Source organism: Embiotoca jacksoni, unplaced genomic scaffold (assembly GCF_022577435.1).
Source record: "Embiotoca jacksoni isolate LCO1_2020_lvr unplaced genomic scaffold, fEmbJac1.0.p SCAF_3, whole genome shotgun sequence".
NCBI lineage: Eukaryota > Metazoa > Chordata > Actinopteri > Embiotocidae > Embiotoca > Embiotoca jacksoni.
In genome coordinates, this window is record NW_027185381.1 from 2,136,608 (window position 1) to 2,163,372 (window position 26,765).

General features: G+C 44.2%; 1 protein-coding gene across 1 annotated transcript; it reads left to right on the plus strand.

Moving 5' to 3' along the window:
- The first annotated feature begins 45 nt into the window (after nt 1-45).
- Nucleotides 46-26,557, plus strand: spg11 (SPG11 vesicle trafficking associated, spatacsin). The gene is made up of 40 exons (XM_069162129.1): nt 46-1,116; nt 1,514-1,686; nt 1,785-2,012; nt 3,057-3,285; nt 3,894-4,031; nt 4,727-5,097; nt 5,818-5,963; nt 6,552-6,672; nt 7,018-7,173; nt 7,348-7,514; nt 8,100-8,276; nt 8,720-8,791; nt 9,105-9,232; nt 9,456-9,631; nt 9,710-9,905; nt 10,316-10,519; nt 10,602-10,708; nt 11,300-11,445; nt 12,312-12,476; nt 12,636-12,702; nt 13,338-13,500; nt 13,632-13,840; nt 13,967-14,075; nt 14,277-14,436; nt 14,602-14,877; nt 15,727-15,927; nt 16,716-16,823; nt 17,437-17,602; nt 17,818-18,032; nt 19,013-19,748; nt 20,382-20,521; nt 20,683-20,887; nt 22,160-22,297; nt 23,515-23,648; nt 24,126-24,245; nt 24,896-25,064; nt 25,169-25,245; nt 25,381-25,536; nt 25,859-26,010; nt 26,233-26,557. The coding sequence occupies exons 1-40, from the start codon at nt 920-922 to the stop codon at nt 26,405-26,407; spliced, it is 7,173 nt and encodes a 2,390-aa protein (XP_069018230.1). The 5' UTR covers nt 46-919; the 3' UTR covers nt 26,408-26,557.
- The last annotated feature ends 208 nt before the right edge of the window (nt 26,558-26,765 follow it).

A 26,765-nucleotide genomic window follows, 5' to 3' on the forward strand; every position in this document is an offset into this window, starting at 1 on the left:
GATGAGCGCAGATCTCCATCCGCCGTGATGGGACCGGCGGCGGCGGGGAGCGGGAACGCGACCGGAAGTGCTCCGTACAGATCAGCGGCGACGAGCGCGTGTCGTTTCCGCTTCTGCGTTTCGGCTTCAGGCAAAAGCAATCAATAAACGATGACGAACTATTTATTTGATCCCTGATAAAAATGTATCGCATAGGCAAGGAAAGTTTATTTGTAGAGCACATTTCAACAACAAGGCCATTCAAAGTGCTTCACATAAAACCATTAAAAGCATCAAAACATAAGGCAAAAGAAAAGGACGTTTAAAAACAATTAAGAACAGTGATTAAAACATTACAAATAGTCATTAAAACATTAAGCAAACTAAAAATAGGATAAAAGCATAAAATAAGATGCTGGTATAACAGTTATTTTTGTTAGACAAATAGTCCTTAAAGGTGCTCCTAAATTTGAATTATTTCCAATGCTCCTTAAATTTAAAATACAACCTTGTTTAGTTCCATTGAAAATGAAAGGAACATGCCCTTTATTTAAAGTTTGATGTACTTTGTGATTTATAAATTGATTTGTTTGTTGAAATCATTGAATATAATTCAAACATGCAATAAATCAATTACTCTACAAAACTGAAACATAAAACAAATGTCCTTTCCTTCAGTTTTTGTAACTATGAAGTTCACATTGTATTTTGATCGGTAACGTCGTCTTTCGATTAAGTGTCCTTTTGCTCAGTCTCGGTCACCTGACAGTCGGAGACAGGACACGTGACGAGCGTGACACTCGCGCTGTTTACATGAGAAACGGGAAACGTCCAAACTTTTCTCATCATGTCGTTTTAATCTTTGTGTGATATTCTTTTCGAAATGTCTCCTTAAGAAGCACGTGAGGCATCAGTCCGGTTGTCCGTGGACCGCGTGAAGATGTTGGAGAGTAACCCCATCGAGGTGGCCGTCATCCCCGAGAACCAGCACTGTGGAGGTGTAGCAGACATCAGGAAAGCCGGACTGGCCCCCGGAGGCTCCCTCCTCGGCTGCCTGCGGGCCGGCGGGCAGCTGGTGGTGTGGGACCCGGCGGACATGAAGGCTCCTCCGGCTGCAGTGGACGGCAGCTACGGAGAGTGAGTCCAGCACCGTCAGGGTGTTACTGCTCGTGTTTTAGTTTGGTCTGAAAACACTCACTATCACTTGAGTCTCGTAATATATGAACCATGACAGCAAGTCACGAACCAACAGCCTGAAATCCAGAAATATTTACTTTTTGGCTTAAACAACTACTTAAACAAATAGTTTAAATTAGTTTAATAGTTGAATACATGAGAATAGTAAAAGTGTGTTTTCTGTAGATCGACGAATCAACTTGAATGTTAATATAGAGTACTGTAATGAACAGTAAAAGCATGTTTAGATTGATATTCAACATTATTTTGCATCACAGAATTATTTTGAAGACGGGAATGAAACCACTGAATCACTGCAGTAAACTAACGAGTCACGAAACATCTATTGTGTCCCCAGCTTCTTGTGGGAGGAGGCGGCCGGCGGCGGCTTCAGACTGCTGGCTGTTGGATGTGAGTGGGACCTCCAGCTGTTGGAGGTGGAAGCGGACCGAGGAGCCTCCGTCACTCCACTCTGTGTATCTGAATATCCGGCTGAGCGCCTGCTGCAGACCGTCAGGGAGCACGACCCCAGTGAGCACCAAAACCATCACCAGGATGAGACTCCTGCGTTACAGTCAGTGATTCATATTGTTAACGTGTTCATTTCACTAATTTGTTTTCATCTCCAGGTGTGTGTGAGCTGCGGTCGCTGCGTGTGCTGTCTTTCGCGGCCGGCTGCTGCTGCGTGATGCTCAACTGTGATTGGCTGCTGCAGCTGCGGTGGCAGCAGACGGAGAAAGAGCTGCAGATGTTTTCCAGCTGCAGAATCCAGCTGACGGACAGCGACCGACTCGCTGCTGTTCACCACTGCGTCTGCTCAGAAACCCTGTTCACCCTCAGCGCCACCGGACTCATGTGTATCCTCCACCGATAAAGGCTTTACAGCTGAATACATACTAATAAAACTATTTATGTAGCTGAAAATAAGAGCTGTAATAATAATAGATCATCTAACTGAGATCAACTGCGGCAAAACTGAGATTAGTTGATGTGATAAATTAAGTTAAAAAGCGCTAAATTATGTGAAAGTGACATAAAAGGGAACTTCATTAGAATTAAATTAAATTAAACTAAGACAAATGCAACTGAGATGAAAAAGTCAGTAATATGAACTAAATGAAACTTAATTATGCTGAAAAACTAAATTAAACTAAGCTAGTTATGCTTGATTAAGAAAAAACTAGAATATATAAATAAACTGTTCTGTATTTAATTAAAGAAACTAATATTAACTAATTCAATCAAAGAGCTAAATGAGTAAATGTTTAACCAAATCAAACTAAGTTATTATCCTTGTAAAAACAAGCGCAAACTACAAAATGAATATATTATTAGGTCTAAACTGAAATGAATTTAACTCATTTTAACAAACCAATCAGATCCATCCTTTAACTTTACCTGCTAATCCCCTGAAGTAAACTAAAACTAATTAAATTAAGATAGCTAAACTAAATTAAACAAAGATGAACTATTTTCAAGTTTCATAAACTACATTTAAATGAAGGAAACTGTTTATAAGCTGTTTATCACACAATTAAGATGAACCTGAAGAAACAAGGTGAACTAAACTTTCAGTCGGCTCAACTCTAAAACTAAACACACCTTAATGAAACTAAAATAGACAAAACAATCTTTTTGACCATTTGTATTGTAATTTAGTCGAATCTTTTGAAGCTGTATGATTATTATTTCTTTAAAGATGTAGCGGTCTGAAACTGAAAAACACTGAAGTGTGGAATATTTTTAAATTCATCATTTTCTTGATTTGTCTTTGTAAATGAACATGCAATGAATCGATAATATAATAATAGTGCACAGTGTAATAATAATTATAAATGTCATAATAGTGAGTAATAACTGACAGTGTCATGTGACTGTTGGTCTTTAACCCCGCCCCCCAGCTGTGTACAACATGACTGATGGCCGTCTGCTGGCCACCGTCGACCTGCCCGCCTACCTGGACTCTGGCTCGGCCGAGGACGAACAGACCTCCATCTCTCCCTCCTCCTCCTCTCCCTCCTCCCACTCCTCCTCCTTCTGCCTCCTCCAGGTGTCAGCTGACCTCAGTACAGCTGTGGCCGTCACTCAGACCCACACCGCCGTCGCTGTCGACCTCAACCACTATTTCAGGTAGAGAAGCAGGAAACCCAGTTTTTTGTGAAGTGTGTTGTTTCTCTTTTTTTTCGTTGTTAGTTTCCTGCTGGTTGAAGTTGTGTTTCAGGATTTCCACAACTGTCAGGAAAAAAAATTGTTTTTACTTCTGAAAAAGTGCACAATTTGTGAGGCGGCAGTGCGAGGCGGCGGTGCGAGGCTGCGGTGCGAGGCGGCGGTGGTGCGAGGCGGCGGTGGGAGGCGGCGGTGCGAGGCGGCGGTGCGAGGCGGCGGTGGGAGGCGGCGGTGCAGTTCTGAAGATGGAAGTTGCAAGTCCCTTTTCATAAATATGAATCTGGGACCACTCGGGTGAAAAAGCTTCTCTGACTCTGATCAAAATGTCCCTGCACACGGGACCATTGTTGATTTGTCTGCCCATCAAACGATTCGGATGCTGTTTCCAGAGACGTTGCCCACTTTCTGTTTGCTGTTTTAGCCAAACTGGTGTGATGTGAGTGTTCCTGATGAGCTGGAGGAACATCAAACCTTTTCACCGTGACTCGTCCTGCACAGTGCCGCTCAGACGGACGCTCCTCTGTCCAGATATAAGATGAAACAAATTTCACATCGATGTGTCTGTCTTCCAGGATGCATCCGGACCACCTGCTGTGTGCTGTCCCCCAGTCCCGCCCCCCTCTCCAACCCCAGCACCCCCGAGACCAGGACAGCCTGTCCAGCTCCAACTGCAGTGTCGCCGCCCTCAGATCGAGCTTCAGTACCGACCGGTAAACCGCCGACCGCCACGCAGACTTCACTTTTACAGATTATCAGTCTGAAGATAACTTTTCCTACAAAATCAGTTTTTCATCCTCTGTTGATCATGAATGTCTAAATCTAACTTCATCTCCTTCCATCTGTCTAGTAGTTGTTGACATATTTAAATCTGGATTTGTGTTCAACAGATTGAATGATATTGATAAATAATAAAGACTAACGATGCATTGATTGCTGCCACAGGATTCCCATGTGAAGACTGTTTCCCCGTAAAACTTTTTTTACATGTATAAAAATAATGTATTCATACCGACTTTGGTCTGTAAAGAATAAAACTGCATCACAGCCAGTTTTCCCTTCATTCACTCTAAAACTCGGAGCTGCTGAATGAAGAAAACCTCCGTTTTTACACGGCTGAACAGAAAACAGCATGAAAATCTTATAGCATTTGTCTTATTATTGTTGGTTTGTTAAAACCATCATTTTAAACATTAGGATTCCTGGAAATTGAGGATTTCTTTCACAATTTATTGACATTTTATTGAATAATCACAAATATTTCTTTTGCAGCTCTAAACTATTTAACTATTTAATGCTCACGTAGATAAATGGTGAAATGGTCAACATGACCTTTTGTCAGTTCACATCTGATCTTCTAACTTTTTAACCCTGACCTTCGACCTTTGACTGTTAACCTCCCCTCCAGCTCCTGGGAAGCTCGTCTGGCCTTGATGTATAAAATGGCCCAGCAGCCTACCGCTCCATCCTCCTCCTCCTCCACCTCCTGGTCCTCCTCGCTCCCCCACCTGGAGTCCCACCTGGCTCCGTCCTCCTCCCACAGCAGAGCGCCCCCCGGAGGGACAACCACGTCCTTCTCCGTCCCCGAATCATCCGCTCCATCTCTGCTCGCTGTCTCCGAGTTCTCTGCCATGCTGACCTTCGTCACCCCTGGCAACACACAGACTGCTGTGGCCTTATGGGATATGGAGTCTGGGATTGTGAGCTGCCACCAGGCGGAGAGCGAGGCGGCTCCGGTTCAGTGCTGCGGAGAGAAACAGCACCGCCTGCTGCTGAAGAGTAAGTCAACACTCACACGGCACCTTCACGGACTCAAAACCACAAGCTGCAAATTTAAACAATTAAAAATTCATTCTAAGAATTAGTTTTAACACCGGAGCTCTTATCTTTTAAAGTCTGGGTTATCGGATGATAAAAATGTAAAATATTTGACTGAGATCTTGATTTCACTTCGACAGTCCAATAAAAAACACAAAAAAAACCACCACATTATCTACAGCAAAGGTGAAACTCAAAGTTAATCCATCTGAACACTGGATGTAGTTGCTCATCAACACAGAAAAACTCAGAAGAACTTTAAACGGGACCGATTTTAACTCTCTTCTTTAACTTTGGTTTTCTGTTCCACATAACTTTTGATAACTGTTGGTTTTGTTTCCAACGTTTTGGATCGTCTCATGTTTCTGCATCTTTAGATGTCAGCAGCAAAGTTTGGAGCAAAATATTCACATATTAAAATATTAAACGAAGTTTGAAAGAAAAACCAACAAAAAACATAAACTCATGCACAGAAGTCATGAAGTTTTCACACTTACAATTAAACTAAAGAAAAATATCGTATTAGGTTGATATGAAAGAAAAGAGGAAAGGATCGCAAGGATTCGATTTTTTTTTTTTTTTTTAGGAAGTCAAAAAAATAAGGAAAACATTATTTTTGTTTTCATAATTTCAGTATGTTCACAGTGAACTGATCCTGTCTGTGTCCGTCTCCGTCTCCAGAGGCCGGTGTGTTCCAGGTCCTGTTTTCCATCTCCCAGCAGGATCTCCTCAGCAGGTTGATGTTGTTTGGCAGCGCAGCGACAGTGGACGCAGTCTGTCACCTGAACAGCTGGGGGCGCTGCTCCATCCCCATACACGCCCTGCAGGTGGGAGGCAGCACTCACTCACAGATGAATGTTGACAGGGTGGTGTTGTCTCAAATTCAATTCTACACTTAACGGGAATAACCGTAACATTTGAACGCATCACCTGCCAACATACCTGCAGGTTTTGATTATTGAACATGTTTTTGTCTCCTCTGTTTAGCGCACACATTAAACACACTGATAGCTTTCAGCAGTATGTTGGTACTTATTGAAAAATACACACTTTTGTGTGAACTTGTACAACCTGCATCAGTAGCGTGGCGTCCTGCAGCAGCTGCAGCTTCCTCCGACGTCACCGCTGATGTTGCTTCAGAGCCACGATGGCGACAGTTGAGGGTGAAAAATGTCTCAACGTTTCTTCTTCATACTTTGTGGACTGTTTTGAGAACTCTGCATGTTTCATACCTGACTGGGAACGCACTCTAAAAAATGAGTGTGAGTACGTATGATTTGGGACACGGCATCACTTTGAAATCACATCCCTCTGACTGCCGACGTTACAACACTGTATGACTTTTTCTTGCAACATTTGGATGATTTATTATTGTTTCTTAGCTCCAAACAGTATTTCTGCTGTGTATTTTACAGGCTGGACTGAAGAACCGTCAGCTGGACACCGTTGATTTCTACCTGAAGAGCAAAGAAAATGTTCTGAAGCCCTTCAGTGGTTCTGATCAGCCGGCAGCCTCCACACTCAGCCTGACTGACAGTATGGAAACTTCATCTTTTGTATTTTATCTGTCTAATTCATTCATTATTCATTAACCACTGAACTCCTGGTATCTCTCTCTGTATCACTGCATGAATACACACACAGCAGTAAATAGACCTGTTATGACAACTTAAAGTAATAGAAAGTTAATGGAAACTAAATGCAAATTGTGCATTAAAGGGTTAATTGCTGCCGTTTCATACAAGTTGTGTGTGAAAATACATCGATGCATCGATGTGCTATCAGGTTTATATTGTTTGTGTTGCTTCCGTTTGTGTGTGTGTGTGTGTGTGTGTGTGTGTGTGTGTGTGTGTGTGTGTGTGTGTGTGTGTGTGTGTGCAGGTGTGCAGGAGTTGTTCCCTGCGTTGGACCTGCTCTGTTCAGCCGTCAGAGATTCCAACAGTGAAGCTCAGAGCCGACCGTTCTCCGAGCAGCTGCTCAACATCACCATGAGCTTCGTCAACACACAGATCCGCTCTTTGCTGTCCACCACACACCGTGAGACACAAACACACACACACACACACACACACACACACACACACACACACACACACACACACACACACACACACACACACACACACACACACACACACACACACACACACTTTGTCTACAGATGTTTAGCTCAGGTTCAACCCTCCTATTATTGGTTTCTGATGTCTGTAGACGAGGACTTGGCTGTGCGGAGCTGCACAGATATTCTGGACCGGTACGTCACCGAGCTGAGGAGCTACATGAAGAGGTTCCCCTGGTCTGCAGCGGCCGACACCAGCAACGCTGCTCCTGCTCAGGAAGAGGCTCAACAGGATGAGTGGGAGCAGCTTTCAACAGAGGTGACATATAGGTCCAATCCCGTTTCCCATCCCGGGCCCTTAGCCCTCGTTTAGGACGTCCCTCTACTGGGTAGTGGCCCTTCAGAACGGAGCTAGAAGGGGCGGGGCTTCAAATCGTAAACTAAGGAAATGGGACACCACTCATTGCATCAACAATAGCCACAATTCTCCTGAGTTGATTATTATTAAGTTTGTGACTCTTCTAGAATTTGATTATTCAATTTATGGAAAGATACAGTATGATGGCAAAATAGTGTACCTCAGAGAATCAACTATTATTACTCACAAACAAGACTTCGTTCAATCTGTTTGAACCGGAAATAGCTTTATTATACCAAAGCTGCAATTTCAGATTACAACATTTATTTTATGGACCATTTATATTTTTGTTTAGCTTCAGTTTGCAAAGTCTTCTTCTGCCACTCCGTTTGAAGTCTGCATCTGAAAACTATTTTTTATTTTGTCAGAAAACAGGAAATACTAGAATTTGTTTTTGAGACTTCCCTTCATGTTCAGAAAAGAAATATAATTTTATGTCAAGCATAAAATCTGCAACCCTAAAAATGTCCATGTTGTGTGTTGCAGGAAGTGGTCCATGAATCCATCCTGACCAATCAGATCCCCAGAGCTCAGGCTGTCCTGCGGAGGCGGAGCCGGCCGGAACAGCACCTGTCCGCTCTGAGGATGGAGGGTCTGCGTCAGGTGTTCTCCTGCCTGCAGCGCAGAGACCTGCAGACCGCCAACACACTGCTCACCAACATGGTGGGAGCTCCTCGCCGTCGCAGTCAATCACTCTTTACAGCTGCATGCTAAACATGCCAAATGTTAAAAGGCTGACTCAGCATGTTCTTCAGGAACAGAGTGGTCTGTACATCTGTGGGCACCAACAAGAACATATGACAAGGAGTTTAGCATTCTTGAAGAGGCTTAAAAATCAGAGCTGAGTAACTACAGCCATGGCAACATTTTACTTCCCGTTTATATCCTCCAAAACAGCGAAATTATGGGAACCAGAACCCAAAAATCACAGAGATTCATAAATATTCACATCTCACTGTCGGAATTTACCGAACTCTCAAATCCACATAGAGTTTGCACAGTAGCACGCTAACATTAGCAGTCAGCTCACTGAGCTACAGCACAGCTGAGTCCTTTAAATCCTAATAAGTTGAAGATATTAAACTACAGTATTTCTCTGTTTGCAGGGTTTCAGTGTGAAGAAGCAGCTCCACAGTATCTGCCTCTACACAGATGACAAGGAGCTCAGGGAGCTGATGGTGAGTCTGGTGTTCAACAGCATCACTGGTTCAGTTCTATCTTTAATATAATCTTGAGTTCTGCCATAAAATACTCTTTTCTTAGTCCAACATGTATCAACACATATTATATCAGTAAGTTTTAGTCTAAAGACACTTTGTTCTGCTTCTTAAAGACTTCTGCTTCTTCACTTTTGTTCCAACTGATCAGCTGTAAACTGTCTGGTATTCAAGCTTTGGGTTTCGGCAGGTTTTCCCTTAAAAGTTTCACGTGGTTGCAGCACCATGTTTCCTCCTCTCTGCTCACCTGTCTGACCACCCGTTGATTGGTCAGGTGGAGGAGCTGTCCAATCAGGGCAGCTTTCCAGAGGAGGAGCTGCAGAGTGTCCTCTTCATCGGGGAGATGGAGAAGCTTGGGCCGCTGCCGGCCTCCCACCGCCCAACTAAAGTCTCATTACAAAGGTAAAGGAGTCACACAGAGGTTGGGGAAGAGGTTTTACTAGTTTTCCCTTTTTTATGTTGGTGTGTTTGCCTGTTTTCTTAAACCTCAATGTTCTCTTTATCTCCTGTGAGCTTCCCCTTGTTCTCCTCTGGACTTTATATCCAGATGACTCTGATTTATTTCATGCCTCTGAGGAGCCAATGACGTGTCCGTCATGATGTTGACAATCCAAACACTTCGCAGGGTTATTGGGGTGGCCGGTGAGGAGGAGGGTGGTGAGCAGCTTCTGAAGGAGCTGGTTGGACCGAGGAGGTCCAGGGAGGAAGAGGGAATCTGGAGGAACCTCAGACTGGACTGGGTGAGGAACTGGGACCAGAGCTGCCAGACGGCCATCCTCCTGTCCCGACTCCATCACACAGGTATGTCGCACCACCCAGAACAGAAACAGAAACCAGCGTCATGGCAGCGTCAGGAGTTCCCTCTCTTCTGTTCGTTAGAGTTGAGTTCCTGTGACCCGTCCGTGCTGTGGCGGTACCTGACCGCCCTCCACGACCAGCAGCGAGCGGTGGACTGGATCCTGAACAGGGAGACGTCCGGCGCCCCCCAGTGGCCGGAGTTGACCCCAGAACTGGTGAACAGCTCCACAGTCTGCAGCACCTACATGAGGGAGAACATCCTGGACCTGCTGGCCAGGTACCAGAGCTGCTTTCACCACTGAGACTCTTCATCCTCCAACAGAAAACAAACGAGTTTAATACTGAAACAGAAATGTTTGGAGACCTAATAATGAATCAAAATGTGGCTCTGACCCAACGCCTCATAGTAATTTCTTCAAATTTGGCTCAAACATTCACTTGGCCTCAAGAATGAACTACTTAGTTGTTGGTGGGGATCAAAGGTTGAAGGTCAAGGTCACTGTGACCTTCTGTTAAATATGATTTATCAGTAATACCTTACTTTGACTTCTCCCCTACATGGACAGATGTGGATGTATTATACACACATTGATCAAGTATTTTTAATGGATTGTTTCTCTCAAACACACTTTTTATTTTGTATTTTTTGTATTTCATCTTTGTTTGTGTCTGTGCTTCCTCCTCCAGGAGAGCCGTGTTCATCCCAGAGGAGCTGGCTGACTTGGAGCAGCTTCTTTGGAGACTGGCTCAGGGCGGAGGTCTGATGGCGTCCTCCCCTCCCGTCCCCCAGTACCGGTCCCTCCTCGGCCTCGACCTCCACGGCGTCTTCATCACCTTCTGTCTGGACCGCAGCCTTCAGTACCTGCTCTACACCTACCTGGAGCACTACAGGTGTGTGTGAGTAATGATATGCACTCATCAGACTCACGTTCCTGTGATTATACTTCATGAGCTCTGGGTCTCCACTCCACAGACTGACACCCAGAAACTGCCCCCCTCTGACCAATCACAACCTGTCTGAGAGTCAGCCCTGGTTTGAGATGCTGGTGAAGATCCAGGAGATCACCAGAGATCTGTCAGGTAACACAATCCTTCTCTTTATTCACAACTTTTCCAAACAAAGATGAATCAAACTGACTGAATGACATTCTGTGATTTCAGCTTCTCAAATATGAAGATTTGTAAATCATCTCTGTTGTACTATAAAGATTTAATCACAAGAGAAGAGGGAGAATTCACATTTAAACAAACAAGAAATTGCATATTATTTATTCTGCACATGTGGAAAAACAATATAATTTAGGAGATATGCCTTTAGTGTCAGTTTTCTATTATTATACAGAATCACGCCTCATGCTGATCCATTTTGACCATCAAAGACATCACTTTGTCTTCTTAGTTTGAATGTAATCCTCTTCAAACAGTCCAAGTCGGTACAACACTCTGGAAATATGAAATATAGATGAAATATAGAAGTACAAATACAATATGGAAGATTAAAACGGTAAAAAGACTTTGTAAACTGGTTGGAAAGGATGGCTCCTGTTGCATGTTTACTTCACGTGGGGTAGGAACTGTTTTTCAGCCTGTTTGTCTGTGATCTGATTGACCTTAATTTCCATTTTGGTTCTCTGTCTCTGTGTCTCTGTGTCTCTGTGTCTGTGCTTCCAGATCCAGGGTTGGTCTTCCTGGCCAGTTTAACCAGCGCTCAGGTTCTGTTACCGGGCAGCCAAGCGTCTCTCAGCAGTCTTCTGTTGGAGGGACACAGTCTGCTGGCTCTGGCTGCCATCATGTTCGCCCCCGGAGGCATCGACCAGGTGAACTCTGGCATACTAAATAACATTTGATCCCACTTCCTTTATTGATACAGCCAACAGTTCAGTTAGTTAACTGCATATAAAAGGACAATAATAACTAGAATGTGCATTTCCTGTAGAAAATGCGTGTGAATGCTGCAAGCTGCTGTAGCTTGCATTAAGCTGCTGAATGTGTTGTTGCTGGTGCTGCTTTGGAGGGAGAAAGGGGGAAAACACATGCATGAAGGATTGGCCCAAACTGGTTTCAAACGTATGAACTACTTCAGAGACAGAATAATAATGATTATAGCCTTGACCTATGAGTCGGCTCGTGATTTTTTTAATCTTTGCTCAACTTTTTTTCAGGGCATAAAACAAAGAAAGAGAGCGAAAGATATTTCCTGCAAGTAGTTTTTATTTTTGCAGCAGTTGCATCTTGCTTGGAGTGAAAAAAGTGCAATAACATGCAAGAAGAATGGGCCCGACCTGGTATTGAACCAGGGATGTTCTGCTGAGGGCTCCGCTAAGCAGCATTCACACTAATAACATACAAAAAAGACATAATCTTAATAACTAGAAGAATAGCTCCACAGAATTTAGGAAAGCACTCACCAATATTCCCCTTGAGTCTGTTTTAGAGATAAAAAGTAAAGAAAGAAATGGCCACGCAGAATTATCATCGACACAAAATCTCCTGCACGGCTCACACTGTTAAGAAGTTATAAGCTCTCTCCAGTCGACACCAGTAATGTCGAAGAATATGCAGAAATAATTGTTGGGAAGAACCCAAAGAGCTTTAATCCCTTTTAGCATAAGTCTGAGATAAAGTCCTCCATGGGTATAAAAGATGAATTTCTTGAACCGTCCTCCATGTACTTTCTCTCCAGGTGATGGTCCAGGGTGAGAGGTCGGGCAGGTCGGAGAGGACGGTCGACCCCCAGCTCTTGAAGATGGCACTGGCCACCCATCCGAAACTGAGGGCTGCCCTGTTCCCGGCCGGGCCCAGAGGAAACAGCCCGTTATCGGACATCTCCGTGTACCACCTCCTGCAGGTACACTCACACCTGTCAGCTGCAGGCCTCAGGAAAATACATTTACAGTTAGTGCTCCAACATCCAGTTTGTTTACTGCTGAGTAGAAAAGTCCTCTGAATAAATATTGTCTACAGCAGATGATGTGTATTTAGTGTGCATGTTGGTGTGTTTCCCCAGTCGCTCCATCCTCTGGACCCGTCAAAGCTTTTTGGTTGGCAGAAATCAAACACCCTGAACTCCACAGGTAAGATCTGAAGCCCTGCATCAAAGTTAACACAGAGTCATGGCCGTGTGAAAAAAACACGTTAAACAGACATTTAATACTTATATCTGAACTATGACGTCAGATTCTGTTCTTGTTTTAAGTTTTTGTCACATGCCATGTACCTTTAGTAGCAGTGGCACTAAAATGTCCTGCCTCCCATTTTAAAACATTTGGTGCATTTTTAAAATGAAAAATATGACAAAGGAGACCACAAACTGTTGAGCGGCTGAAATCCCATGTCAGGCAAGAATGGGACAACATTTCACTTTCAAAACTCCCAGCAACTGCTCTCTTCAGCTCACAGACGTTTACAGAGTGTTGTAAAAAGAAAACAGTGGTAAACATGAGTGTCCCAACTTTTTTGAGACGTGTTGCTGACATCAAAATATTTGATCTTATATTTTTCATAAAACTATAACATTTCTCAGTTTCAACATTTGATATGTTGTGTTTAGTCTATCTGCAGTAACTCATTGTTAGCATTCTGTCTTTATTTACACAGCGTCCCAACTTTTTGGGGAACGGGGTTGTACAGGCAGTAGGTGTAGTCGTACTCCTGAGACATTAAAACAGAGCCGAAGGCTGAATAAAACTGGGCACACATTTCTCCACAGAGACGTCGGAGCTGCCTCACTTCTCCAGCCCTCAGCTGGTCAGCAGGTTCGCTCTGGTGGAGAACCTGGACTTCCTGTACTACATCCGTCATGGCCGACCCGGTTTTGCGTACGCCACCTTCCTCGTCCAGCAGCTGAGCAGCGGCAGCGACTTGAGGCTGCTGTGAGTACGACACACTTAGATACAGCTTTTCTACTTAAGAAAGTCTAGTTGAGTCTAATGAGAGGATTAATGGAGCAAAGAGGAAAGAAATGTTGCTCTGCTACACAACATTAGTTATGTGTGTGTTTCAGGCTGAAGCGGGTCTGGCAGCAGGTGTACAAGTTGGCCCTGCAGTGTTTCAGCGTGCCGTCGGTGGCGTCAGCTGCTGTTTGTTTCTCTGAGCTGCTGGGAATCTGCAGCCTGAAGCTGAGAGTCGACATCAGAGCCATGAACGTTATCCTGCAGCACTGGAACCAACAACACACACACACCGCTCCGACGCTGCACCTACACACTCTGGGTAACACACACACACACACACACACACACACACACACACACACACACACACACACACCGCTCCAACGCTGCACCTACACACTCTGGGTAAACACACACATTAATCTTCTCTTCTGTCTCATTTTAGTGTCTAAAGGTGTAAAACTGGTGGAGGCGGAGCCTGGAGCAGCAGAGGAGCTGATTGGTTACCTGGAGGCTGCTGTGACAAACGGTCTGGAGCAGAAAGGCATTAGCAGGTTAGCCCCGCCTCCTCAATACTGATGTCATCATACAACATTCAATTCTCGTCTTTACTGTGAGTGACAAGAAAAGGGGGAGGGGGGTCTAAGTCTCTGAGCTCAGGGGAGGGTCAAGGACAAATATCCTCCCAGATGTTTGTGTTCATTACATGTGGCTAAATCATGACACATATTGTGTTTGTGTGTGTTTCCTGTCAGGTCGTCGTACGAGGCGGCTCAGGAGTGGGCGTTGCCTGTTCAGTTCTGTCAGCTCCACAGTCTGAAACTCAGCTCTGTTTACCCCGCCCACTGCGCCGATGACAGTCAGTTCATCCACTTCTTACTGTTTGTTCAACTGCACAACTTCCCTCCGCAGCAGGTGAAGACACACACAAACACACACACACACACACACACACACACACACACACACACACACACACACACGGTGCTGTGTCATCTTTATTCGATTCTTCTGCGATGTTGTTTCTGTTCACGTTGAGTCACATCAAACTCCTCTGACCATATTTGGTTCTTCCTCCAGGTGAAGTTGCTGGCTGCTCAGTTTAGCCCCGCTCTGCAGGCCCACCTGAGCCTGGCGTTTCAGGACCTGCAGGTGTACAGTCAGAGGGGCTGTGACCCCGTGGAGCCGTCGGGGCCTCTGAGAAGCGATGAGGCCTCTGGGAGCCCGGAGCACCCCGGCGAGCTGTTCCAGGTCCTCCTCCAGAGCCAGGATGAGTCAGCGCCCTGCAGGTACCTGCTGCAGGAGGCGGTGGCGCGGCGCTGCCCGACGCTGGCGGTACTGGCTGCCTGTCTACAGGTAAATGGACAAAAACAAGCACTGCTACTCCAAAGAGACACTTCAAGTTATTGTACTGTTACACAACTGTAACATATATTACTGCCCACTCTGCATTCAGGACAGTTTCCAGTTGTTGCATCCTGACAGGCATAGACATTTTTATTCATTTTTAATTACTGGAGTAGCCTTTAACAAATCCACATAGGCCATCATGTTGTGTGTTCACTCCCGTTGTTGGAACTTCAACATCATCACACTGGTCCACTCTTCAGAGTGGCTGAGCAAACAAACAGACTATAATCACAGCGCAGGCAACACATTTAATTGGAATAACTCAATAATTTGATCCAGATTGAGATCACAAACATTTACATTATTACAGTTACCCATCCAACTTCGGCGTGGTTGAAAAACCCTGTTTGGGGAACCTGGAGATAACGTGACTGTTGGTTACCCCGTCTTCTGTTCTCTGGACATTATGAACCGTGTCAACTCCAGATTCTGTTTAAGTGCTGTTAAAGAGCACGTTTTCAGTTAAAGGTGCTTTGGCCTTAGTTGACATTTTATTTCAGTGGTTCCAAACTTTCAAACAAATTCACCATTTATCACATTTTTAAGACATCTTGTGTGTCTATGTTCAAAGATTCTTGAATTGTGAATGGAGGATGAGTAGTACGTGTCATATTAAGAAATAACCTATAAAATGTACCTTATGTGGAAACATCACATCAAACACATGTCCCAGGCACATTATTTTACATGTATTAGTACATGTCTCAGGGGGGATGTTTAATTTAAAGCAGGTGTCAGTAATAAAGCTGGGAAATGATGTGGTTCACCACCCTCTCCACCATGTTTGATTGACAGGGAACTGAGCTGCTGCCGTGCCTGTGCGTGTGGGTGCTGACCTCCGTCGATGATGTCACCACTGGGGAAGCCACCTCCCACCTGGTTGAAGCCCCCCAGCACCACGAATGGACTCTGCACGATCTGTCAATCATCTGGAGGACGCTGCTGGAGCGGGGCCACGTCAGGCCCCTCCTACGAGGCTTCGAGCTCTTCCAGAGGGTAAAAACATGCGACGAGAGAAATAAAATAATCCGATTAAAGCGTTCCGAGACTGCGCCTAAAAGAACCGAACACTGTACCTGATGTACATCTGTCCCCCGCCCCCTTCAGAGTCGCCCCCTTGTAAAGCTCCTCATGCTGCTGCTAAACATGAAACGCTCCCTGATGGTCCTGTCCTGGAGCACGTCCATTATAATCTGTGACTTGCTCTGGATGTCCTCCATTGTGTCAAAACGACCTTCAGCTCGAACTTTGTGTTGTTGAAGAAAAAGAACTTCAAGGAATCCTGCGAGTACGAAAGCGATAATTGGTTTGTTGAGGGCGAGAAACCTGAATGTTTTTAACGGTGAGCAGGCGTGTTGTCAAGTTGGAGAAATGAATTGCTATCGCAGCACATTTCAGGTTGTTTGCACCGAATGTTCTCTCGGACGCCTCAGAAGGTCCCAGTAGAACTCCGTGTTGACAGTCAAAGAACTCATGCTGATGTCGATCAAGTGACGTCAACCTACTCACAGAGGTTGTTTCTTCTCCTGTTCATACGCATTATTTTGTGACACTCAGCTTCAACCTTTTGATCGCATCTTGTAGATGTGAGGCCCCATTCTGGATAACAAAAGATCACAATCTTCTTGCTAAGAATTGAAATCAATATATATATATTTTTTCAATATAAAAAATAATAGTATTTTATAATAATACCAATATCAATAATAAATTGAGCCAGACATGATGACATTGCTTGACCCATTTGGAAGTATAAAACATTGTCTGTGCTGCTTGTCTCTCAGGACTGCCCTCTGGTGTTGGTGCTGAGGATGTTTGAGTTGTGCTGCGACTACAGAAACTTCACTGAGGCCAAATCAAAGCTGCTGGACTTCCAAAGGATGTTAATCACCGTGAGTCCCAACAACCTCACCGAAATACTATCTGCTTCAATTGATAGAAAAATATAATCAATCAGTTGACCAAGCATCCACTTGCAGAAACATAGTAATCTGTCACAATGAACATTTTACAGGTTTTACATTTCAACTTTTGTCGTTCTTGTTTTTGTGTTATCTCTGATGTTAAATTTTATTTCACACTTTTACCTTTACCATGATATTTGATTGTTTAGAAGAAGGAGGACAATATATACCTGTTTTCCCAAATTTTTAATTGTGGACTGAGTTGACTACTGTATTTAAAAAAAATAAATCACAACAAAGAGAGAATTACAAAAATTTAAAAATGGTCAGACAAATAAAGGTTTTGAAGAAATACTATTAAATCTTCAGCTTCTCTGCCATTTAAATTGAGGGTGTGATTCTAGCAGAGTAGGTTTATGAAGATTTTTAAGATTTCTTTTTTTCTTTTAATAAAGTCAGGTTGGTGATAAATAACATGTATGTATGTATCTGTTGGTAATCTGGATCCAAAGCAAGTCTCAGGTTTCTTCAAGATGCTCTTCATGCTGTGCACCGATGAACTGCTCTGTAATCTGCTCTCCTTCCATCTCCGCTGATACAGCTGAGAAACGGAGGCCCGGCTCCGTCAGGTGGCCTCCCGCTGCAGTGGGTGGAGAGCCAGGCCTCGGTGCTGCTCCTCACCATGCTGCAGCACACCTCCTCCCAGTACGACCTCCACCGGCTGCTGCAGCTCCTGGCTGACGTTGACAAGTTCCTCAAATCCAACGGTGAGATGTGAGAATCTCCTCGTGAAGCGGTTTAAAAACATGTGAGAGTCTGTGAGACGCAGCTCCAGAGACGTTCCCATCGAAAGCTTGACTATTACTTTGGAAAACTGCTTTCTACCAGCTGCTGTCATCATGTCAAACCGTGTTTTTTTTTTTTTTTTTTTGAGAAACCATTGTTTTTTAATGTGTATTTCTTGTTCTTATCTGCTCTGTAGGTCCAGACTTCAGGAAGCTGAGTCAGCTCAGTCAGTTGCTGCAGGGGTCAGAGGTCAGCCTGTCTCCCAGGCTGCTGCAGTGCACTTCTCTCTCCGGCCAGCAGGAGGAGTTCCAGGCCATCGTTGACGCTCTGCAGACTCGGGGGCGCTACAGCCAGGCGCGGCAGGTCGCCCTGCTGGCCGGGCTGCCCGTCCACCGCCTGCTGCTCAGCCAGGTCTGATCCTCGCCTTCACCTGGAGGTTCATCCTCCAACAATGCAATATTTCTGTCATTTTAGAGTTAAAAATGGGGATGGTCATATATTCATGGTGCAGGGCTATATATATATATATATTTATATATAAACACTATAATATTCTGTTAGATTTATAAATCACATTTAATCGTACCTAATCTACGTTACTCTAGGAGTTTTTTTTATGGGAATCAATAATGTCGTTGATTTGTTTATTGCGTTCACTCAGAGTCCACGATGAAATTATTGACGTCACCAAACACATTTGTCGCCATAACTCAACAATTCACGTTAATTATGACAGAATTTAAAAAAAAAAAAAAAGTCTAGTTCGATAAAATGATGAGGTAAATTTGTGAGTCCATGTCCAAAAGGTCAAAGGTCAACTTCACTTTGACACCATTATCTGGCTGTTGCTAACGCAGGAACATGAAAGGAGATGGTGATCATGTTTCCCATTCAGGTTGAAGATGTGTTAAACATCCATGTTTTAGGATTTGTACAGTTGTGTTGAAAAAGTTTTTGAACCCTTAAGAATTATTCAATATTTCTGCACAGATTTGACCGAAAACATCATCAGATTTTCACTTCGGTCGTCATAAGTCGTCTAATTAACCAAATGATGCTGAAGTGAGCAGAGATGTCTCATTTTGTTAACCTTCCTGTGACTTCGGCTCCTCTCTCCGTGCCTTTCTGTACATAGTTAGGTGCTTATTTACTTGTTTATTTACGCCGTGTTTGTATTTATTTGCATGTTGAGTGTAGAAGTGAGATCCAATCACTGGAGATGTGTGTGGAGATGCTCAGTGGGTTTACTTTACATCTTATCATGAATATACATTATTCTTTTGTTTATTTTGACTCAGTAAATGTTCCATTAGAACGAGTAGCCGTTTAAAATAAGTCGAGTAAACAGACTTTGTAAACTTGGCTGTAATGTTTTTCCGTCCTCCTTGTAGCTTCTTCAGGAAGTGAGCTCCCAGAAGACCAAACGTCAGTGGAGGAGGCTGGAGACCCGGGTTGGTTTCTGGAGGAAGTGTCACGAGCAGCTGAAGGCCGACGACACCGATCCAGAACCAGCCTCCCGGTTCTTCCTGTCGCAGGCTGACACCGGGACCGCCGACTCCCCGCCGGGCACGGAGGTTCAGACGAAGCTGCTGGACGTCCAGGAGCGCTGTCTGCTGCTGGCGCTCGCCGCTCACTGGCTCTCCCAGTTCAGCCCGGCTCCTGTGGACCAACTGGAGAGCCTGGAGAAGAAGCTGTGGCTCAGCCGGGTGCATAAACACATCCTCACCGTCGCCATGGAGAAGGAGAGCGTTTTTAACCTGCCGCCGCCGGCTGTCACGCCGGAGATGAACTCATACGACGTGATCATGAAGGAGTTCTCTTTCTCCGGCATTTCAGCCCTGAGTACGGAGAAGTGCCTCAGCCTGGAGGGACTCCCGGAGGAGCGGCAGGAGCCGAGCGCAGAGTCAGCGCTGAGTCCAGAGGAGAGGACTATTCTGGCTGCTCTGATTGGTCAGTTATTAGACGAGGGCAGCGTCCACGAAGCCAGTCGTGTCTGCCGCTATTTCTCCCAGCACCACCCGGACATGTGGGTGGTGCTGCGCTGCAGAGGTCTGGCGTCCGGAGATCTGGATCCGGAACCACAAGAAGAAGCTGCAGAAGCTCCAGCGAAGACGAGCATGACCAGCTGTAAGCTTCCTCCCACCTTCAGTTCACAGCAGGGGTCTCCTCATGTTTATCACATTTATTCACATAGCTGAGCTCCACCCAAACCAGCTGAATCAGCTTCTTTTACATAAACTCTTTAAACACATTATTTTGTTATTTACATTACATTTCCTTATTTTTTGGTCTGTCCACATCACTTTACATTTATATATAAATACACATCAGACCTCCTATGTGATCAGACTATTCTGCTGTTAAACTAATACATGGTTTTTCTTTCATTTGTTTTAAGGTGAAATAATTCACTGTCTACCTTTAAGCCTCTATTTTAACCAATGTAGCTGTTTTCCCCAGCTGGATAATGTTTGATATTATTAAAGTGATCTCTGTAGCTGCATCTACTTTAAAATTGTAATTCTATCTAAAAAAAATGACAAAGGAAATAACAAAAAAAATAAACAAACTGATAAAGAATAGGACCTCAAATTGAACCTTGAGGAGCATCACTGCTGACTAACTTCATAAGAAAGATGTGACCTTGGGAACATAAATAAACTGTCCATTGGAAAGGCTGCTTCATGGAAGAGATAGTTTATAATCCACAAAATGCATATTTGGCTGCACATCTTTCTCATCTGTTCCTTTCTCTTCCAGCCTCCTCGTTCATCAGCCTGTCCTCGTTTGTGATGCTGCCTGAAGACAAGGTCGCCGTGCAGCTACAGAAACTGGTGGATCAGTGTCGCCACGGCAAAAACCACTGCAAGCAGGTCCTCAGCCTCTACCAGCTCTCCAAGGTACCCTCCTGCTCCAGACACTCAATGTTAATAAGACAAATGCTCTATTCTTCCTCCTCTGTTCTTCCCTGCCCTCTGATTCTAATATGAAGATGTCCTTTCTTTAATAAAACACATCCAGCAGCCTGTTATTACCTGTGTGTGTCTTCGGTCCTCTCCAGGAGCTGCAGTGCTCCTTCGGTCAGATCAGCGGGGAGGAACCTCGCTTCGTCCTGGAGAAGCTGCTGCTGTCGGAGCAGCCGGAGCGCTTCAGGAACGCTCAGGCCTTCATCCGAGCTCAGAGTCTCTCTGCGGACGCGGTGGCCGAGCTCGTCTCCTCCACGGTGGTGCAGGCGCTGCTGGCCTCCACCCAGGAGCTGCAGCCCGGTGAGAGCACATCTGGTTTACCTATCACGGCTCATATGTGTCAGTTCAACAGCGGTGCTGCAAAGTCTGTGAACACTTTAGAAGTTTCCCAATTTTCCCAAAACATCATCAGATTTTCACACAACTCCTAAAATCAAATAAAGAGAACTTAATTAAACAAATATTATATTTGATGGTTTATTTGTTGAGGAAAATGATTCAATATTTCATATCTGTAAGGAACCAAAGTAAGCAATCAGTATCTGCTGTGATCTCCACGTGCAGCAGTAACTGAAGCATTTCCTGTAACTGTCAATCATCCGGCACATCAGCACAGGGAACTTTCAGGTCCTTCGACAACATTTCTCAGGTCAGGACTTTGACTTGTTTTTTTTCAAAACATTCAAAACAACTCTGTTCTTCTGCAGCCTGGTGTCTTTAGCATCGATGTCTCGATGCAGGACGCTTTTTGTTTTGGCTTTCATTTAAACCAAAAAGTTCCATTTTAGTCTCGTCGGTCCACAACATTTTGACATGATCTTTGGAAACTGCAGAAGGGCAGTTATATTCTTTTTAATTAGCGTTGGTTTCTTTTGGTAAACCTGCCGTGCACACTGTTGTTGTTCAGCCTTCTCCTGATGGTGTTACACACCTCGGAGTGATCTCTGTTGGTCGACCACTCCTGGGGAGGGTAACGGTGCTCTTTAACTCCCTCCATTTGTACCCAGTCTGTCTGACTGTGGTTTCTTGGAGTCCAAACTCTTCACAAAAGGTTTTAGAACCTTTTCCAGCCTGATGAACACAAACAACAGTTTTTCTGAGATCCTCAAAAATCTCCTCTTTTCTTCCACAAACATGTGGTGAAGCTCAAACTCTGATTGATTCCTGTTCTTTAAATGAAACCGGTTACACACACTCACACCTGATTATCATCCCATTAACTGAAAACACCTGACTTTAAAATCACCTGCAAATGAACTGATAATCCTGAAGGTTCACAGAGTTTTTCCACTCACTGAAGTGTAATACTGGATCATTCTCCCAAATAAATACATAACCAAGTCAAATATTTTAGTATCATTTGTCTAACTGGGTTCTTTTTATCTAATTTCAGGACTTCAGAAAATCTGATGATGTTTTTGCTCAAATTTACACAAATATATATATTTTTTTAAATGTTCACAATCTTTAAAGCATCAAAACTAAGAAATGTGTTTCCCACATTGAAACTGTGTGTGTGTGTGTGTGTGTGTGTGTGTGTGTGTGTGTGTGTGTGTGTGTGTGTGTTTTCAGTGGAGAAGCAGGTGTTCAGGCCTTCGGAGGGCCGCGACTCTCTGATGCAGCTGATCAAACTGTGTGACGACCCGAACCTGGTGGGACTGAAACTGCTGGAGAACCTCACCACTGTTCCCCTGAGAGACCTGGAGTGCAGTACGACACACACACACACACACACACACACACACACACACACACACACACACACACACACACACACACACACACACACACACACACACACACACACACACAACCTCCCTGTTCCACCATCTGTTTTTAGAAGAAGACTTTCTGAGTACAGAAAATACTTTCTCCTCATCATCTGTTAAAAAAATTGAACATGAAATATGAAGTGTAGAAACAGACTCACACTTGAAGCTTACGACCATTTTCTCTTAACGTTAACATTTTCCAAACTGTCTTCTCACTAATTGTTAATTCTTCGCTGTGATATTTTCCCTCCTGCTTGCAGTAAATAAGTCATTAAAGGAGTCATAAATGTATTTCCTCTGTGGCAGTAAAACTTCAGAAATGCAGCCTTCAAAAATTCCTGCAGACGAAACAAACACTTTTATAGTTTTAAAACGTAATTTGCACAACATGTATTATTTTCTATTGAGGCCAGTGAAATGATGGAAGCTTTAAGCACCCTATACTTCAATAATAGATTGAAATGAGTGGATTCTCTGAGGGCCTCCTCAGTATGTTACCGCTCAGTTGTCCTGATCGGTGCCGTTTATTTTAATTTGCAGCGATCAGATCAACTCTGACTGTATTCACTTCCTGCAGCAGACAGACTGAGTCGGAGACCAGCCGCTGATCATGGTGGAGGATTGAGCAGACAAAGAGAAAGATATTTTATTTTTGAGTAGTTTGTAGAAACCAAAATAAACCTGACAGTGAAAATACAAATCTGACTGCATATGAATGATTTCAGCTTGAAGTCCTGAACAGACATTATGGACTCTGTCTACCAAGTGTAACGCAGATGTCTTTGTTTCAGACCGACAGTTATTTTCACAAATACGTTTATACAGCAAATCCACTTGTGCACGAGCAGATCTGTTTCCTCTGCAGAAAAGCTTTAAGCAAGTTTAAAAGCACCATCGTGTGAGTGCAGCTGGCTTTTAAAGGCAATGAGGGATGACTCTGATTGGTTGGCTTCATGTTATGATCAGAAAACACCTGATTATTTAAGAGACTAAGTGCAACCCCTTTGAACCATCAGATTATTCACCATTAAACTAGCAGAAGTGGATTTGGATACACCCTGAATACACCTGTTTAATGAGCTTTAGATCGTGGACATGAAGTCCAAAATGTTGTGATTTTTAAATGAAATTAAAAGTCCTTCTCGTGTCCTGCAGTCGTGGAGCTGCTGATCGTGGCTCATGACTGTTTCAGTCTCACCTGTAACATGGAGGGGATCGTGAGAGTGCTCCAGGCCGCCCGTCACCTCAGCCACACCTACCTGGCTCCAGGAGAGCACTACAGCCTGCTGGTGAGCTCCCAACCCTGATCCACCAACCTCAAACACCGACTCAGACTCTCTTCTGTCAGAAATGTCTGTCATTCATTTCACATTTAGAAATCAGGCAGGAATTTAACATTGGCTTAAAAAATTCACCCTCATGAACATGTTTCTCATGTCATTAGAAAACAATTCATTCCAGTGAAGTGATGATAAACAGGTTTGTTCCTGACTCCCAGTGAGGTGAAGGTGGCATTTACATTTATATCCAGGCCACATGACACGTGGGCAAACAGCTGGTATTGATCTTCAAATTTAAGATTTAAAACGTCCTCCCTGTGATGAAAATCACAGTTTATAATCTTATTATTGTATTATCTGTTCTTGTATTAAGTGCTTAAAATAAGCCCTGAAGTCAGTAAGGTGTGTGCGTGCGTGCGTGTGTGTGTGTGTGTGTGTGTGTGTGTGTGTGTGTGTGTGTGTGTGTGTGTGTGTGTGTGTGTGTAGGTGCGTCTGCTGACAGGTATCGGCAGGTACAACGAGATGACGTACATCTTCGACCTGCTGCATCATAACCACTGCTTTGAGATGCTGCTGAGGAAGAAGGTGGACACGGAGAGAGGACAGGTTCGACACACACACACACACACACACACACACACACACGTAGACACTCTGAAAACACACACACACACACACTACACAGGCAAAGAAGTGAATATTCACTATTTATCCATCTGAAAAAGTTCAGTGCTCCCAGCTGCTGTTGCCATGGTAACTTTTATTTTTTATTTTATTTTTTTAATCTATGCAGATGGAAAAAAACTGTTTCTCAGAACTAAAGCTGAAACTATTATTGTCTGGAACATAAAACTATTGAATAGTTTAAATATGAAAGACCTATGTTTTTGGGGAAGAAGGCTCAGCCAATAGGAGTCAAGCATTTTTATGATGTCATTTATGATAATATAAACAGAAGAAATGATGGTATTCGTTGTTTCTCTGCCCAACAAAGTGTTTTCTACTCATCACAGCTGATCTCTGAAGCGTCTCCAGCACAGAGCTGACATCACATCCCACTGTGTATGAAAAATAAATGAATAACTTATTATGTTATTGCTGAATTTCAAAATAAAACACGAAACCCAGTCTGAACTAAAGCCAGAATACGACAAAGTAAAACAGGAAGTCTGAAATCAAACAGAAGTTCACACCACAACAGATCCATGTTGACTGATATGAACCAGTTTAATAAAAGTCTTTCTGTCGTGCTGCAGAGCTCCAACCTGAAGACGGCTCTGCTGGACTACATAAAGCGCTGCCTCCCTGCAGACAGCGAGAAATACAACATGGTGGCGCTGTGCTTCAGCATGAGGCGGGAGATCGGAGAGAACCACGAGATGGCTGCCAGGACGCAGCTGAAGATCATCGAGTCTCAGGCCTGGGGTGAGTCCAGAAACCGAGAAACAAACAACCTTTAAAACACAAGAATCAAACTAAAACTCAGTGAACCTCCTCATGTGGTGTTTTACTGACTTTTCTCCAAACAGTCATCACTCCTGATCTCAAGAGTTCGCTGGCCAAAGCGCTGAGTCTGCTGAAGGACGCTGCAGAGAGCTTCTCAAAGGTACCCGAGCTGCTCTGTGTTTATACCTTTAATAAAACCTCAGAGGAGAGATGTTCACTGTGTGTGTGTGTGTGTGTGTGTGTGTGTGTGTGTGTGTGTGTGTGTGTGTGTGTGTGTGTGTGTTTACTCCACCAGGACTCATGTGTGCGTCAGGCGACTCGCTGTGTGCAGACAGCTAAACTGGTCGCTCTTCAGCTCCACTTCCTGAACCACGGATCGGACCTACGCATCATCAACCTGCGACCTGCGGAGCTGCTGAACGCCGTCGTCGCTCTGCCTCAGTGCTACCAGGTCTGTCTCTGCTAACGTCACCTTTGATTGGACCTACGAGGGTGGATCCACACGTTCAGAGACTGCTGCTGTTGCGTGTGCACAGTGTGCAGCACCGTGACGCAGGAGGAAGATAAAACCTGAATGAATTATTTATTCAGTAAACATAGAACTAAAATTTGTTTCTAATTCCTGCAATTTTACTGCAAGAAACTCACTTAAGACTCCACAAAGTTGTTGTTTTTTTAAAATCCACCACAAAATCTAAAATATTGGCTCAAAAACAATCCCCAAAAACCTCCCGGCAGGACTGACTGTCAATCACGTGTTTCCTGCGTGTCAGGTGTTCGTGGTGTCGGAGGCGTACAGCCACAGTCCAGACTGGGCTGAGATTCTGTTCCAGAAGGTGATCGTGAACGGAGACTTCGTTTACCTGGAGGAGCTCAAACGCCACCGGCCGCTCACCTCCACCCTGTTCGAGGACATTTTCAAGAAGTGAGTACTCATCCTTCAGGATGACAGAGATCCTCCGTCACAAGTCTCTGTCGATAAACTACCTGAAAGTGTGTGTGTGTGTGTGTGTGTGTGTGTGTGTGTGTGTGTGTGTGTGTGTGCGTGCGTGTGTGTGTGTGTGTGTGTGTGTGTGTGTGTGTGTGTGTGTGTGTGTGTCTGTGTGTGTGTGTGTGTGTGTGTGTGTGTGTGTGTGTGTTCCTTCAGGCTGGACGGCGCTCCCAGCGGCGTCACTCCCAACGTGAAGCGCCTGCTGTCTCACTGTGATGACGTGAACAGCCGCTACCGGCTGGCCTACCAGCACAACCTGTACGACGTCACCAAGACGCTGCTGCAGGACATCAAGACCTCCAACTACCTGAACGACCGGCTCGCCAGCTGATTGGCTCTCCAGCTGATCGGCTCTCCGACCGACTCGTTAACTGACTGGCTGCCATTTAATGATCAGGAACCAGTAACCTGTGACTGACATACTGCCATACTGTGCACTTATTTATATAAAACTGAGAAAAGAAAATCTTTTCTAACCTGATTGAAATCAGTGTGATTTTCTTCTCGCTAAAGGACTAGATTGTTTCAGAGGACACAATGAAATCCTACAGATTTACTGTTTTTCAAAAAAAATGATAATCTCCACAAAATATAACGTGAAAATTTACATTAAAGTCACATTTTGCACTATTTTGGATCAATATTTTAACTTCTGCTTCTATCAAACACTCACAGACTCCCGTTATGAA